Raw genomic sequence first — 14,243 nt, forward strand, 5'->3', positions numbered from 1 at the left:
GAAGAAGTGGTTTGTGGATTTTCTGTAACTGGTGGGTGCCCAGTTGGCCATGGCTCTGCAGACGACAAGAAGGACTTGTTCAGAGCCCCGGTTGCTGTATTCTCTGTCGGGTGAGATGGCATCTTAGTTCCCTTCCCGGGTGTATCCTGGCATCCACTCAGAAACACATTCACTGCGCCGTGTTACTGCTACATCAGAGCTTCTCCTTGGGTTTTTATGGAAAGTTGAAATTCTTTCATCTTGACCACAAATAGCCCAAGAAGAGACAAGTGTCCGGATCATTTTTCACTGATGGTTTCTTAAGTTCATGAAAGTCTTATGCAGAATAATCTTATATTTCTCAGAACATTTCAAGGGCTTTTGAGGTTTCTGAGATAGGATTTGGGGTAAAATCTGAAAAACTACCGCAGTGGCTAAAGGGCCTGAGTGCCACTGCCGTGCCGTTACACGTGGGCTCTTCAGCTGTATAGGTGGTTTTGCGAATTTGACCCCTGACCCCTGATTTGACAAGCTGCACAAGCGCCGGTGGGCCTTCAAGCACGTGAGCAATTCCGTTGACTTCAGTGGGACTCAGTGTTTTGCGAAACGAAGAGCACAGTAGTGCACAGCTTTGTTTTACGCTGTTAGAGTTGAAGGCAGAAGTTTTCTTTGTGCTCCGAGTAGTTTGCAGTCCTCCAGTCACTTCGGTATGATATAGGGTATAATTTTTTCCTGCCTTGTCTGTGAGACTCGCGGCAGCAGATTTTCTAAGGGATGAATGAAATAACTGGGTTTCTTTGCGTAGATCGCAACTTCACCTTGACAAACATTCTCAGTCCCTGCGCCCCGAATTGCCAAAATCAGCCTCTGTCCGCTGGGACAGACCGAAATGGGCAGACCCACAATACCACCGTCCTGACGCTTCTCAGGCACGAGTATGGACGGGTTTCTGACACGAGCTGTGGGACAAACACATCCTAACAAGTATTAGGAGATGTCGTTTGGACTGAGGTTATTCCAGACGCAGCCAAAGCTCCTGACCCCTCTAAGTCTTGCAAAACTCTTCCATGAGCAAGTGCCCCTGCAGCACCCCCTTCCTTCGCCCTGCTGCCCCTCTCCCCGGCTCTGCCCGGCTCAGCTGCTGCGCTCTCCTTCCTAAGCCTTCCCTGTGTCTTCGGCCGGAACACACGCTGAATTCCTTTGCAAGCCGCCGTGGAAAGCAGGAGAAACGTTGGCTCCTCCAGGAGTGAGCTGCAGCTACACGCTGGTGGGAGCAGGAGTTGCCTACGGTGAGTGCCTTTGCTGGGGAGCCGCGGGGAGGAGATCCTGTCGCCAGCGCAGTCGGGGCAGCGTGACTTGCTCCGGTGCGCGGTGGCGGCAGCTGCCAGAGCCCACGGCCGCGCGCCGTCACACCGGCTGTACTGCTCCCCACGAAGGCGTTCTTCCACTTTCGGGGCGGCGGCGCTAAACCCCTCGTTGTCTGAAGAAACTCCAGACCGCTCGTACGCGAGCTGCCGTTCATTTAAGCCTTGCCAGCTACGTTTTTTGGCACGCTTCCACCCTTCTCCGAGAAAAAAAAAAGCGACTTGGAGAGTAGACAATTGACCCCGAGACTTAAAGCCTCAAGCCGTTTTCTGCCGAGCTCAGCTGGTGTTGGCGTACGCATGGCGGGTTCCCAGCCCCGGCCAGGCTGGCTGCCGCCGGCGTTCCCTGGGCGGGCAGGAGTCGCCGGTGTTCCGGGGCTGCCTCATTCAAACAGCAGTTTACTCCGAGAACATCATAACTGACGAGCGCCCGGGTTTTCCGTACGCAGGCAAAGATGCACGTAAAGGAGGTTACAATTGCCATCACAAAATTCCCATCCCCTGGAAGAAAGTCGTGGCAAAACTGGAAGATAAGATAATCTATCGACCAAGCAACCAAAACCAAACAGCAACCACTGACAAAGCCAGAATAGCGAAATCAGTGTGTGGTGTTTTGAGTTAAAAAAAACGCAACGTTTAAAAGGAATTTACTATTAGAGTTTTGGCATAGGGACCCCAGAGAGTAAGTAAGAGCATTCTAATATTTTCCCTTAAAAATAATCTGAGTCATATTAGAACAACAATAAAACGTTTTTAGATATAATAACGCTTTATCCTCAAGGCTTACACTTTCTCAGGGCATAAACAAGCCGTGTTAGCGTGGAATACGGGGGCTGTACGTTGCCTTCTTGGGATTACCGCAGACAGCCAGAGAAGACTCAATACCCTCTCGCTGGCCAGCGCGCTCAGCACGGGCTGTGCGCCGAGGGAGAAGGGCCCAGGTCTTCACATGGAAAATAAAGGTTCTTAGAGATAGGAAGAGGTTGGTCTCAGAGCCCCCGGGGTTTTCCTCTCCTGTGCTGTACCCTACAAAGCAGGCATGCTTTGACCAAAGCTGGTGTTGGATGGGAAAGGACGTTATAGCGTTCCCAGTCGCAGGCTCACCGTAGCGCTCCAGGGCCGAGGGGGATTGTTAACTCGTGACCTGGCGCTGCGGATGGATGAAGTTACGCTGGGTAGAGGATGGCATGAGGTTTGAAGTCTCACAGGTCAGTTGTCTACCGGAAGCTTTTCTGCTCAGACAAATGCAAAGAGATGCCAAGAAGCAGCTGGCAGAGCTTAAATTACAGTTTCCAGTAAAGATGTTGAAAGTACCTGCTAAAGTATGTGTCTTGCAAAAATCTCTAATCCATATTTCTAAATATAAAAATGACTTCCTGTTTATTATTTTAATCCTATAACCTCACATTTTTTACTTTAAAAAGCACCGCCAACTACCCTTTTAAAACAGATGTATTTTTTTTAGACTCGACAACTTCCTATTCTATTTAATGTCACAGCAACTTTCTCTACAGTCATTCTCAGGTTTTCTTCTTGTAAAACAACAGCAGCTAAACTAAAGTATGGTGAAAATCAAAATGAAAAATTTCCAGTATTTTTTCTTAAATAAGTTCTGTATTTACTGTATAAATCTATATGTTGAGCTACACATGACTATCGTGGACAATAGGTAAGATTATCTTTTGGTTGTGGGTCAAGTCTTCTTGAAGCCCTTACTCATATATACGAACTGTCTCGTTTGTGTATACAAGGAGGAAAATTACATGGTGGTTTATGTGAGAATACTGTTGGATTTTAAACCTAGTTATATTTTATGGTTAGATTCCAGAGATTGCTTTTGGTTTGAACTCTTCCATCATTAATGATCTTTCTAATTTCAGAAGGATGCTTTTTGAAATTTGAAACAGAACATTTTCAAGTTTGGAGTTTTTCAGCTTGAATTCTTACGGATTCTCAAGGCAGTCTCCAAGTTCTTATATTTATATTTAAGAAAAGCAAATTCATGCTACAAATAAAGCACTGGCTTTATTTGAGAAAACTACCCACATATAAATACCCGTCATGTCTAAGCTTGCTTGTTTTTCCAAGAATAAATAAACCTCATCTTCATTTTTGGGTAACAAATATTGAGGCTTGACAAGACACAAAGGACAAATTATTACAAACAGATCTGAGGGAGGGGATTTAAGATCTAAAAGTTGCGATGTCTGGAACAAATTAGATTGCCCACATAGATCACAAAGCGGGGGTGAAAAAAAGTGCTGAAAGTTAACTTGAAATCAGCAATACGAAATCAGAGTAAAGGTAAATTCCCTCCAGTGAAGCTCAGAGACAGTTGTTCGCATCCTGCCTTCAGGGTAAAATGTCTGTTTTCACGCTCGTAAGGTTACTTTCTGCTCCTCTAGACAAGACGAAGATGAGTGAGGCGGGGATGCGTTCCCCTTGCACAGAGCATTGTGTGACGCGTTGCCTTTCCCTCGCGGTTAGTGCCTATGTGTATCGCAGCCCTCGAAGAGAGGAACTGCTGATGTTCACAGGAGATTTTTCCCATTTGTCTCCTAAAAAAATAATGAAATGAACCCAGTTTTGTGATTTTCAAGCCCGCAAAAATGGCAGTGCTCATAATGCATGATGGAAAACAATAGAAATCTAAAGTACTTCTGGTCTGTGGAAAGTAGGTGGTCCTGATGGCTTGGTCATATTTGGGCATCTGCAGTTCGTTCCTCTTCAGCTGCACGAAGGAGAAGGTTCCAGCTATTACGGAGCTGTGATTAGCAGGTCAAGTAACAATTAGGAACAATTCACTCTCATACTTGCCACTTTGGTGAAAGTTCACAAGTGCCTAAAACTGTCTGAGCCAAAACCTCAGCCCGGCATTTTTTAGGCTAAAGGAGAACATCTGAGCTGCTGCCATATAACATTGGCTTTCATCAGCTGTTCTGAGCCTAAAATAGTTTTACTTCCCACACCTTACAAACAGAGCTACTTTCCTTTCTTCTTTTTAAAAAATCTGTTTTAAAGGGATCCACAGTGGAGCTGAACTCTCTGTTAAAGGGCGGAATGGCTTTGTAATGTGCCATCGTGGCACCTTAACTTCATCCCGAAGACAAAAGGTGATGATTGACTCAGCCCTTTGCAGACAATGAAGTGCAATGCTTTTTTTGCAAACAACAGTTATTCTCAAGCTGTTTTCTCCTTTGGAGATTGACAGTGGAAATGGCTTTTTTATTGGGAGGAGGTGGAGTGAAGGCTGGGCCCAAAGATGGTCAGATCAGCGATTTGGTTCCACCTCAGAGTACTTTAAACCCGACACCCTCAGGGTGGAGGAATGGCCTTTGGCATGAGCTGTTTCCAGGCGAGATGTCAAACACATTTTTGGGGGTCTTGTCAAGTAAGACAGCAAAATTAAAGGTGTCTTAGAGCAGTTTAGTAGTAGCCTCTCTTTATAACAACTGTGCAACAGTAAATGCCCATCCTTCACTTGCTGTACCTTGAGCGTAATTCCCCTCTCTGGGCTGCACTCGTATTACACTGCTTTAACAAGAACTGCCGTCGTACTGCTTAAAAAAGTATGTGTTGGAATGAGTTTATTTCCCGCTTAAGGGTCTGAATTCGGACCCTTCCGCAATAACAGAACCTGTGCTTTTTCAGCAAAGGAGCTTGTAGAACCACCTGGAGTTTTGGTGTGCCGAGAAGGAGTCAAGGATGCAATGTCAGTTGACATTCGGGATGTGGTCCAAACCTCATTGGAATGATTAGATTTTTCCCATGGTCCCGGAGAGTTTTTACTGAGGAGACGGATTACTGTGCTGTAGCAAACCCTGGGTCCATGTGGCGAAACCCCCACGGAAAGGGGGGGATCACTGCCTTCAAATACTCATCTGGGCAATTTTGCAATGGATTAATTGAGTTTAAAAATTTTCACACATTCTTATTATGTGACAGGGCTTTCAGAATCCTCATTTTATTCACCCATTTCTCCTCCTCATCTCACAAAAAAAGATCCAGGAGCCACAGTATTCCCTGCTTCTTTCTGCTTCTTTCACCAGGAGAGTGCTTGGGTTTGCCTGGCTTTTTTAGAACTACTTTTTTTGCTTTCTTTTTTTTTTTTTCATCATGGGGAGAATCAAAAGTAGATTCAATGTTCTGTGAGATTTTCTTCCCGCGGTGAGTGTAAAAGTTTGAGAGGCGGCGTTGTTCTCTTGTGTGATGTTCTCCTTTGTGAGATGTGTCCTGTCGTGGCGGCGCAATGAAGCTGCAGCTTTTGTGGTTTGAGCTCTTTCTTGGCAGTCTGCTACCACCTGCCTGTTCGGCATTCTTTTTACCCTTTATTTCAGCCCCTTGATCCTCAGGTGCTCCAGGAACAGCCGGAGCCCCGACACTGCCGGGCGCTCCGCAGTGATGCCGGTGCTGCTCCTTTCCAGCTGGTACCCGCGAGATCTCTCGCCCAGCCGAAGGGCTCTGTGACCGCATCCGTCTCCCACGGAACCAGCCCTCCGCTGGCCTCGGGAGGAGCTGGATCAGATCTTAGCTGAATATGGGGAAGATAAATTGGGATTGATTCCAGCTGTAGTTTGCAATATGCCTTTTCATCATAAAATGAAGGCGGAAGTGAAAAGACTACTGACAGTTTGTTGACTTTTGCCCCCAGTTCATTTATTTTGGTCACCGTCTTCTCTCCTAATTCTGCGTGCGGCTTCTCAAATCCAAAGCACTTCGTAGTCTTCTCTAAGGGAGAAACAGATCTCAGTAGTTGTATTTAAATGGTTGTTGGAGGCACTAGACTTAGGGAGGAAATAAATGTTCCTTTTCAAGAGATGTTTCCCTGTTTTGACTGTTTTTCATTTCATGGCCGTGGTGCTTTTCAGCAAACCTCACCGCACATATCAACAACTCTCCTTCCTTTCAAGTCTGACAGTGTTAATAAAAAGCCAAAGCTGTGACAGTTCTGCCTGTTGACTGTCTGAGCCTTGAACAGGAGAGGGAAAACACGATGCCAGTTAACCACAGGAGCTGAAAACCCAGAGAGTAAATACAGGCATTGTACCGAAGCAAGACGGCTTGAAATGCTGTCGGCAGAGCGGGTTGTCACCTGCGCTGGGGACCGTCCGCAGGGACTGGTAGGCTCTGGGTTCCCTTCTGTGTCCCCTGCATCGACGAGGGGGAAGGAAATTACTAACAGCTTTTTAGGTAGCTGGCGGTAGGAGGAAAACTCCAACTAAGTCCCCAAACTGGTTTTGCTTCTTGTTTTGTCTTGTGCTGTGGTAGGTTTATGTCAACGGGGAGTGGGTCACCAGCATCGGGGAAGGCGGCAGCTTCGGGGAGCTGGCACTGATCTACGGAACACCCCGGGCCGCCACCGTCAAGGCCAAGACCGATCTCAAGCTCTGGGGCATCGACAGAGACAGCTACAGACGCATTTTAATGGTAAGTTTACAGAGCAGGGCTCGTTCATGGAGCCGATAATTTTCCTTTCTGTTGTAGTACCGGCGCTTCCGTGCTGTGTTCAGCGTACGCTGATGAGAGGAGGCCGCGCGGTCGGTGTTTCTACACAAAGGAGAGAGGACGTGGCGATAACATTGAGTAACTTAATTAGGTGAAGTGAGGGAAAAGGGGACGAGATGCAGCAGAAAGATGCTGAGTCAGAAATGCAATCGAATCGCGTTATTCGTAACTATTACACAGGAACGAAAGCCTCAGGAGGCCGCCGTTACCCACCCAGGCGCTGCAAAGCCTCTCCTCGGCCTGAATCTCCGGATGTCTTTCAGCACTACGCCTCGCCTCTGAAATCCCTGTCTGACCCTGCGTGAGGCTCGTCAAGGCAGGCGATGCGGGGCAAATCCAGCGCAGTAAAAAAAAAAAAAAAAAAAATATAAAAAGCCTGGGTTGGGCTGTGCCCTCCAGCTGGGCACAGCAGCGGAGAGCCGCTGGCGGGGGAGCAGCGAGTCCCGGCTAACGAGTCAGCGCTCCCGTCCAACCGCCCGGCCGCGGCAGCAAAGCTGAACCGACCCGCTGGGCACGGGGGTGCGGGCTCACGGCTTTGCTGCCGCTTCTCGAGTGGGGAGTTTGGAACGGAAACTTTGACAGACAATTAACTTCAGCTATCTCGTAACTTTTTTTTTTTAATGAGTTTGCTTCCGATGTCCGTGTGCGTATCTCTTCCTTCTCCATAAAATATTCCTTTCTTTTTGATAATTAACAGACAGATAACTCTATTTAAAGCTTCTTTCTCGCTAGGGCTCGTCTCTAAAAGCTGCATTGTTTCATTCTGATCTGAAGGAAATGACATTCTGCTCTCAGCACAACAAAGGAGTGTGCATTTTGAGATCATCTGTATTTCCAGGCGATGTCATGGATAGCAAATATTAGCAGAAGAATTGAGTAGATTTTACACTGAAATGATTAGTTCTAGAGCAGCAGAGTGTAAGCGGGATCTTTCTTTATAGCGTGTGACGGTTTGGATGTCCGTATGAAACGTTGCTGTTTTTCACGCTGTATTTCATGGACCGAGGTGTGTGTCACACAAACGAACATCGCACTGACCCCGGGGAGAGTACATCTGATGGGAATACACTCTATCCCAAAACATACGGCCTGATCGCTCCAAGACAAAGTAGAGGAGTGATGTTGGGAAGCGTACTGTCTTCTCTCTTGTGGGTAAGCGGGATGAAGAGTTTTGAACGCTTCCCAGTGCGGGGAAGCAGGCAGTAGTAACCGAGGCCTTTCTGCAAGGTATGCTAAAACACAGAGCAGGAGAATCTGCTGACGGATCGAAGAGGCGCACTCAGCTTGCTTGTCCCACGTCCCGCGCGGGTGTCTGGGTTAGCTGGTGTGATGAACCTGCGTGCCGCAAGGAAGAATCCAGGGTAGAAAAGAGAAGGAATATAGGAGGGGAACTCAACGTCAGGACAAGCCGCATATTCCTTGGCTTTTTAAGCATGGCTTTCTACAGCTGCCTCGCTGCTGAGGAGCCGACGGGGCAGACCCCCACGCCGCGTAGTCTGGAGGTAATTTCGGTTTTTGTGTTGATGACAATAGTGGTACCTAACATCGTCCAGCCCTGGGAGCTTTCAGGTTTGGCCGTGTGTCCGTTACCATCTGATCGCAGCCTCCGCAAGATGAGTATTTGATGCAGAGATAGGGTTTTACTAAAAGGGTTTAAAGTCCCGGGTGGAAAAGGCGGTGCTCCTCGTGCTAGCGTTAGCCACACACACAGCCGGAATAGTGCGGGTATACTTCTGTTTGATTCTAGTGTAGTGTAAGTGATTTTCAAATTAATTTACATATTCTCTGAACCAGCGACCGCTGTACCTTTCCCAGCTCAGCTTCTGCAGCTGATGGGACCTTTACCTTAACACGGAGGTGTTTTCTCTCCCTCTCTCTCCTCTTGGTTTTTTTTTTTTACAGTTAGGGCTATTAAAAATTGGTGGTCTGTTGGCATTACATGAGATACCCAGAGAGTGTAATTGTAGTATTCCCCATACTTAGATGGGAAGTGTTTCAGGCAGCATGGTGAATTAATTGCTGCAGGTATAGAAAATGTCCAATTTTAAGTGCTGTCCATGGTGAGTGCAATTTGCCCATCCAGACCGCGTGAATTCTCTCGTCTTTTCATTTAATTATAGGTACAGCATGGATAGTTTCTTTGCTGTAGGTGAAATGAGAGACCTGTCTCTGTGCGTTCGCGTGCGGGCAGGTTACGGTGCCTCCCGGCGCGTTTCCTCCAGCCCGAGAATTAATTACATCCCGTTTCAGTGGCTGCAATTCACACTTGAAGCCGACTCCGCCGTTGGCGGCTGGGTTCCCCCTGCTCCCCGTCCCCGTGCAGCAGCAGCTGCCTTTCAGGTCCCAGAAGCACGTTTTCCTGCCATTTAGCCTCTAACCTTATGTTTTTAGAAAGCTGCTGGATATTTTGGATGTGGAAATGCTTCTGCCTTTAAATAAGAGGTAGTGATGCTTAGGATATCTTTTGAAATATATCATTTAAGATGATTTTAAAACTGAGGGAGCATTTTTTGCTTTTCTGTTTTCTGTTTGCAAATACTTTTGTCCGGGGATCAGTGACCTTTTTCTCCCAAAGATATGGGGTTTTCTGTAGTCAGATAAAGCCCCTCCATAACCTGGGACAGTTTTTTGTTTTGTCTGCATTCCTTCCTGGCCACCACCCGCCTCCTGTTCTCTCAGCCCTGTTGACATTTTATTCCAGTTGTAAATATTTGTTTGCAAATCATGCCTTCAGAGCCCACTTGCCAAAAGGATTTTATCCTGTCATGAGGCACTTGACTCTACCTCATTTCTCCTCGCGGGCTCTGGTTTCGTTCTTTGCTTCACATTTAGTAATTTCTAGTTTTTATTTCTGCTCGGTGCCGTTTTCCCCACTTACGTGTCTCATTGATCCGGACTGATTTATGGTATGAATAAAATGCGTCTCAGGAGGTTTGGGAGTTTGGATTTTCTTTTTTTTTTTTTTTTTTTTTTTGGATGGACAAAGACTGATGGAAAAAGTTCCTGTGGGCTTTTCGTTACACTTGTCAGCCAGTTATAATTTAGCCCGTCCCAAAAGAAGTTGGGTAAAACAGATATATTTCTTTACATTTCATTGTCTCAGGTTTGGTATCCTGATGGCTTGAAGGTCACATTCAGGTTTGTTTTAGCAGCTGTGGTGACTGTAAATGTTGGGGTAGTTCTTTTTGCCTCTGCGGTGAATTTGGTTGGCTTTCACTGCAGTCCTTGACAAAGTGTCACACCATGAAATTCATCATAGGATATGGATTACAAACAACCACTTCAACTTGTTCCCCCCTCAGTACACTCACAAATTTTCTGTCCATCTGTGTGTTCCATTCATTTCATAAAATTATCTGTGCCGAGTTGCATACTTTTCACGCTGTTGCAGGTTTTTTATGCATGTGTTCTCTGTGTGCGCACACACGCACATCTATGTGTATGTTCTATATTTATTTACTTATGTTCTTCTGGGAGAGATGCAGAGGAATTTTTTTGCCGTAGGATTCTCATGTAATTCAGTTGCTGAAATGTTGCTGCTTTCTTCTTTGCAATCGGGATTCAAGAGCATCACGGAGTGGGGAACATCCCAGGGTAGTACAATATTTGTATTCTAAATATAGCAAATACCACAAATACCAGAGAAGCAAAAGTCTGTATCCCAACATCAGATTGATCCCCCAGACAATTCAGTTCCCAGACTGAGGAAATTTGAAGTATTAATTTTTTGTAATTTCTTCTTGAAGAAGGCTTGATCCGGGATGATTTAACTATCCTCCAGTTCCCATGGTCCGAGGCACCTGACTGGGAGAGCGCCAGCGCATGGGGTGCGACACTTTGCCTGTTTGGCAAACTTTGCTCCTAGAGCGGTGAGTTGTAATATTGGGATATAAGTCATGGCAAATCAAGGTTACTCAGTTCCTGATGTTATGCCTCATTTTATTTATGCTGTTTTGGCTTTGTTTTACCACCTTGTCACAGCTTTGAACCCGAGAACAAGTTCTTTAACAAGTGCCTTCTTCCACTGGGGCAGAATAAGGCAGCAGCACTTTGTGTGTCTGTAAAATGTGTCTGGTGGCCAAAACCCAACGGGAACCCGAAGCCTGCATCCCATCCGACGTCTGCGCCATGGAGCACCGGCACCTTGCGGGCGATTTTGTTTTCGCGGCCAGTGTGCACGGCGACTCTTTCTTTCACACTCCTGTGAGAATGTACACCCAAAGCATCATTCAATCCCAGGTTTATGCAGGGATTAAACGGGGCTGGAACAGGTGAGAAGGCCATTCCGGCGCCTTCTGTCAGCAGATCTCTTTTATTTGAAATTTGAGCCACGCTTTGCCTTTCGGTAGCCATTTGTTTGGCTTCTTACCGAAGGTGGGGGGTTCTAGGAAGGACCCGATCAAGTCCAGCCAGCCCATCTGCACGCCCGAAAAAGTGCAGCAAGAAGGAAGACATGAAGAGTGCTGGAGGGAAAAGGCAGAGGCAAACAGAGGGGCAGACAGACAGAGACCGGACTGGAGGAGTGGGAAGAAAAAATCAAAGTGAACAGGGAAAGTGAAGGAGGGGGAGTTGGAAGAGAGATGCAACAGTCCTGTTCAACAGGACCGGTTATCCTCCCCGGGGCGCTCCTTTTGCCTCGCCTCTGGATTGCTTACGCTGAGCCCAGGGCTTGCTACATTTTTAAGTGGTCCTAAAACTGTCCTTGAGCTCTTTTCTGGGTGGATTTGGCAAATGCAAGTGATCTCCTTTCTCCTTGGGGCTGTTTCGGGGGGGAGCGCTGCAGCTTAGAATATTAACGAGTCTTCCTAGTTAGTGGGAACCACTGTCTTAAAGAAGATGAGCTTGTGCGTGACAGCTCAGAGTCGGGGAGAAAGTGAACAAAGGAAAGGAGGGAGAGGGAGAAGCAGCGACTATTGAAGTAAGATATTAATAGGTTAGAAAAAGCAGAATTAAAAAAGACTTTTTAAAACATGCCATCAAGAACCCTGCCAGTGCAGAATTATTCATGTACATTTACTATTGTTTTTATCTGGCTCAAGCAATAAGATTTCTACTGCTTCCCTTGGGAAACTTTTCTGCAAGAGAATAATTCCTTAGTTGGGAAAACTTTTTTTGATATTCATCTTAAATTAGATTTTCGTAATTTTCTCCTATTACTTTGAGTTATGTCAAGTTATGCTGCACTAAATCGCCCTCTCTTTCTGTCATGTATCTGTAGAAGATTATCGCTGTCTACTTAAACCCTTACCACAGTGCATGCCAGCTGTGAGCGTGACATACCTGTGATCCCAGCGTTGAACTGATCTGTACAGCCTGAATTTGTCTTGCTCCTTCCGTACCGGCTCTTCCCAAGTGTTTTAGCCCTTCTTCGGGCTCTGTTTGGTTTGGGAGCTCTTTTCTGGAGAAGAGGTACCCAGGCGGAGCGTAGCACGCCGGGTACCATCACATCCGAGCCGTGGAGATGGAGCCTCTCGGCTTCGTTCCTGAGTGATGTCTTTGAGTATACAGACCGAAATAGCCTTGGCTGTGTTCCTGTTGCGGTGTGAGGTTGCAAACCAGGTCTCACCTACTGTCTGTAAATCTCTTTCAACTTTACAACTTCCCAGTCTTCTTCCATTTGTCAAACATCTGTGCTTTGGGATTTTTTTTTCTTTGCATTTTTTAGCTGTATTTTCCAAACAGAAGCTCGTTCTGTTATTTCCTACTCCCATTTCTAATGTCTCTAGGTCCTTTCTTGTTATTTTCCTGTCCTGGCAAGCTTTCATAGTATCTCCTAGTCTGCAGATATCGTTACTGTCTGATTTGTTGCTGCTTCTAGAAGATCCATGAAAATACTGTGCAGGAACAGCCGTAGCGCAGGTCCCAGGGCACATGTCCCTCCCCGCTTCTGCAGGAACCACTTGAGAGGTGGTGGAAAAGGTTACGATGATGTTCATACCCGTGGCCTCAACAATTTGGATCAAGTGACTAGACCAAAGAAAACAAGCATGAAAGGACATCAGGAGTCAGAGGTGACGGTATGCATATGGGAGGGGATGAGAGGGGAACAGTAAAGGAAGGTGGGAAGTAGGCACGTTCTCTATCTGTTTCATGGGGAGGAAAGCTGAGTAACACCAGTGGAAAGGTTGGTGGTAAGATTTCTACTGCTGGGTTGGTTTTAGGTTATATTCGAGTAGTGTTCTCTCAAAACGCCTTCCCCTCGCTCTGCTTGTGAAAGTTTGTGCGGGGAAACACTCAAGGGAAAGCAAGGTGCGTGAGAGTGAGCCACGCGTCTTCTTTCTGGAAGGGAAATTGGGGTCCCGTTGTGCCAACTGGGATCCACCATCGTGTGCTGTGAAAACGCAGAGGCAGCGCTGGCGCCTGCCCGGGTACCCGTGGGCGAAGCTCTGCTGTCGGGTGGCTCGTCCCGCCCGGGATGGAGACTCTCGTTCGTCTCCACCAGGAGAGACGGAAGGTTGGATGGAGCCATCCTGCGGGTTGAGTTGTGAGCCATCAGTCGGGTCGCTGTGGGTTCCAGTGCCTGTGCTGGAAATAGGACTCCTAAACCTCAAGCATCAGTTCTCCTGTAGGCTCTTGTTCTCCCTTACCTTTGTGATACCGCTCTGCGACGCCAGTGAGACTATGCATTAAGTGGAGTCCCACCGAGCTTCGAGATTCTATTACAATACAAAAAAATGATAATAGCGCATTTAATTAATCCTTTCCGCTTCAGCTCTGCTGTTGCTCTCGCCTTCGCGGTGCATTCTGTAGCGCTGCCCTGGCTGAGTTTAGCGCAGCACCATCGCACCCGGTGCGCCGTAGGAGGAGGTGGGCTCTGGCTCTGTGGGGCGTCTGCAGCTCTTACCTTCCCGCGTCCCGTCTGCCTCTCTAAATACTCGAAGCTGTGGTCGGGCGTCACTTATGGCTACTGATTACTGCTTCTTAAAATTCATCTGTGTCCGCAAGTCATTTAAAAAGCATTTTCCACATCTGTCCCTGGGTGCCCCAGCCCATCGAACTAACCCACCAATCTGGTTTTCCACAGCTGTCAATTTTGCCGGTCGCGTTTCCCCTCGATTGCAGGGAGGAGAGCAACAACCGCGCAGTGTCCAGGTTTCCATCCTTTGTCTCGCGGCGAGCTGTCAGGGTCTGGCGTGGTTTGCAGAGCCTCCTCCGTTTGAAGTTAGGTTGTTTTTTGTTTTTTTCTTTTTTCTTTCTGGCACTTCAGATGCTCTCGGGGGCCCCCGAGGTTGAGAACCAGGTTTGTCAGACAGAGGGGTCAGACAGGGGTTACCGATGCTATCGCTGAGAGGCGAACTGTCATCACCAGACTCGGAAATTATGACGGGGGTGCGGAGGGGGGGCCCGCGGTAGCCGATGCTGCGGGCGATCCCGAGATACGGGGGGGGAGCGGGG

The 14,243-nt window shown here is 47.3% G+C and overlaps 1 protein-coding gene across 1 annotated transcript in view; it reads left to right on the forward strand.

Moving 5' to 3' along the window:
• Nucleotides 1-14,243, forward strand: part of PRKAR1B (protein kinase, cAMP-dependent, regulatory, type I, beta) — a 97,125-nt gene that overhangs the window by 58,768 nt on the left and 24,114 nt on the right. The window contains exon 6 of the mRNA XM_009885830.1: nucleotides 6,612-6,770. Coding sequence (XP_009884132.1) covers nucleotides 6,612-6,770 — 159 coding nt within the window. The remainder of the gene's footprint in view (nucleotides 1-6,611; nucleotides 6,771-14,243) is intronic.

The sequence above is a fragment of the Charadrius vociferus genome, unplaced genomic scaffold (genome assembly GCF_000708025.1).
Source record: "Charadrius vociferus isolate BGI_N301 unplaced genomic scaffold, ASM70802v2 scaffold430, whole genome shotgun sequence".
Taxonomy (NCBI): Eukaryota; Metazoa; Chordata; class Aves; order Charadriiformes; family Charadriidae; genus Charadrius; species Charadrius vociferus.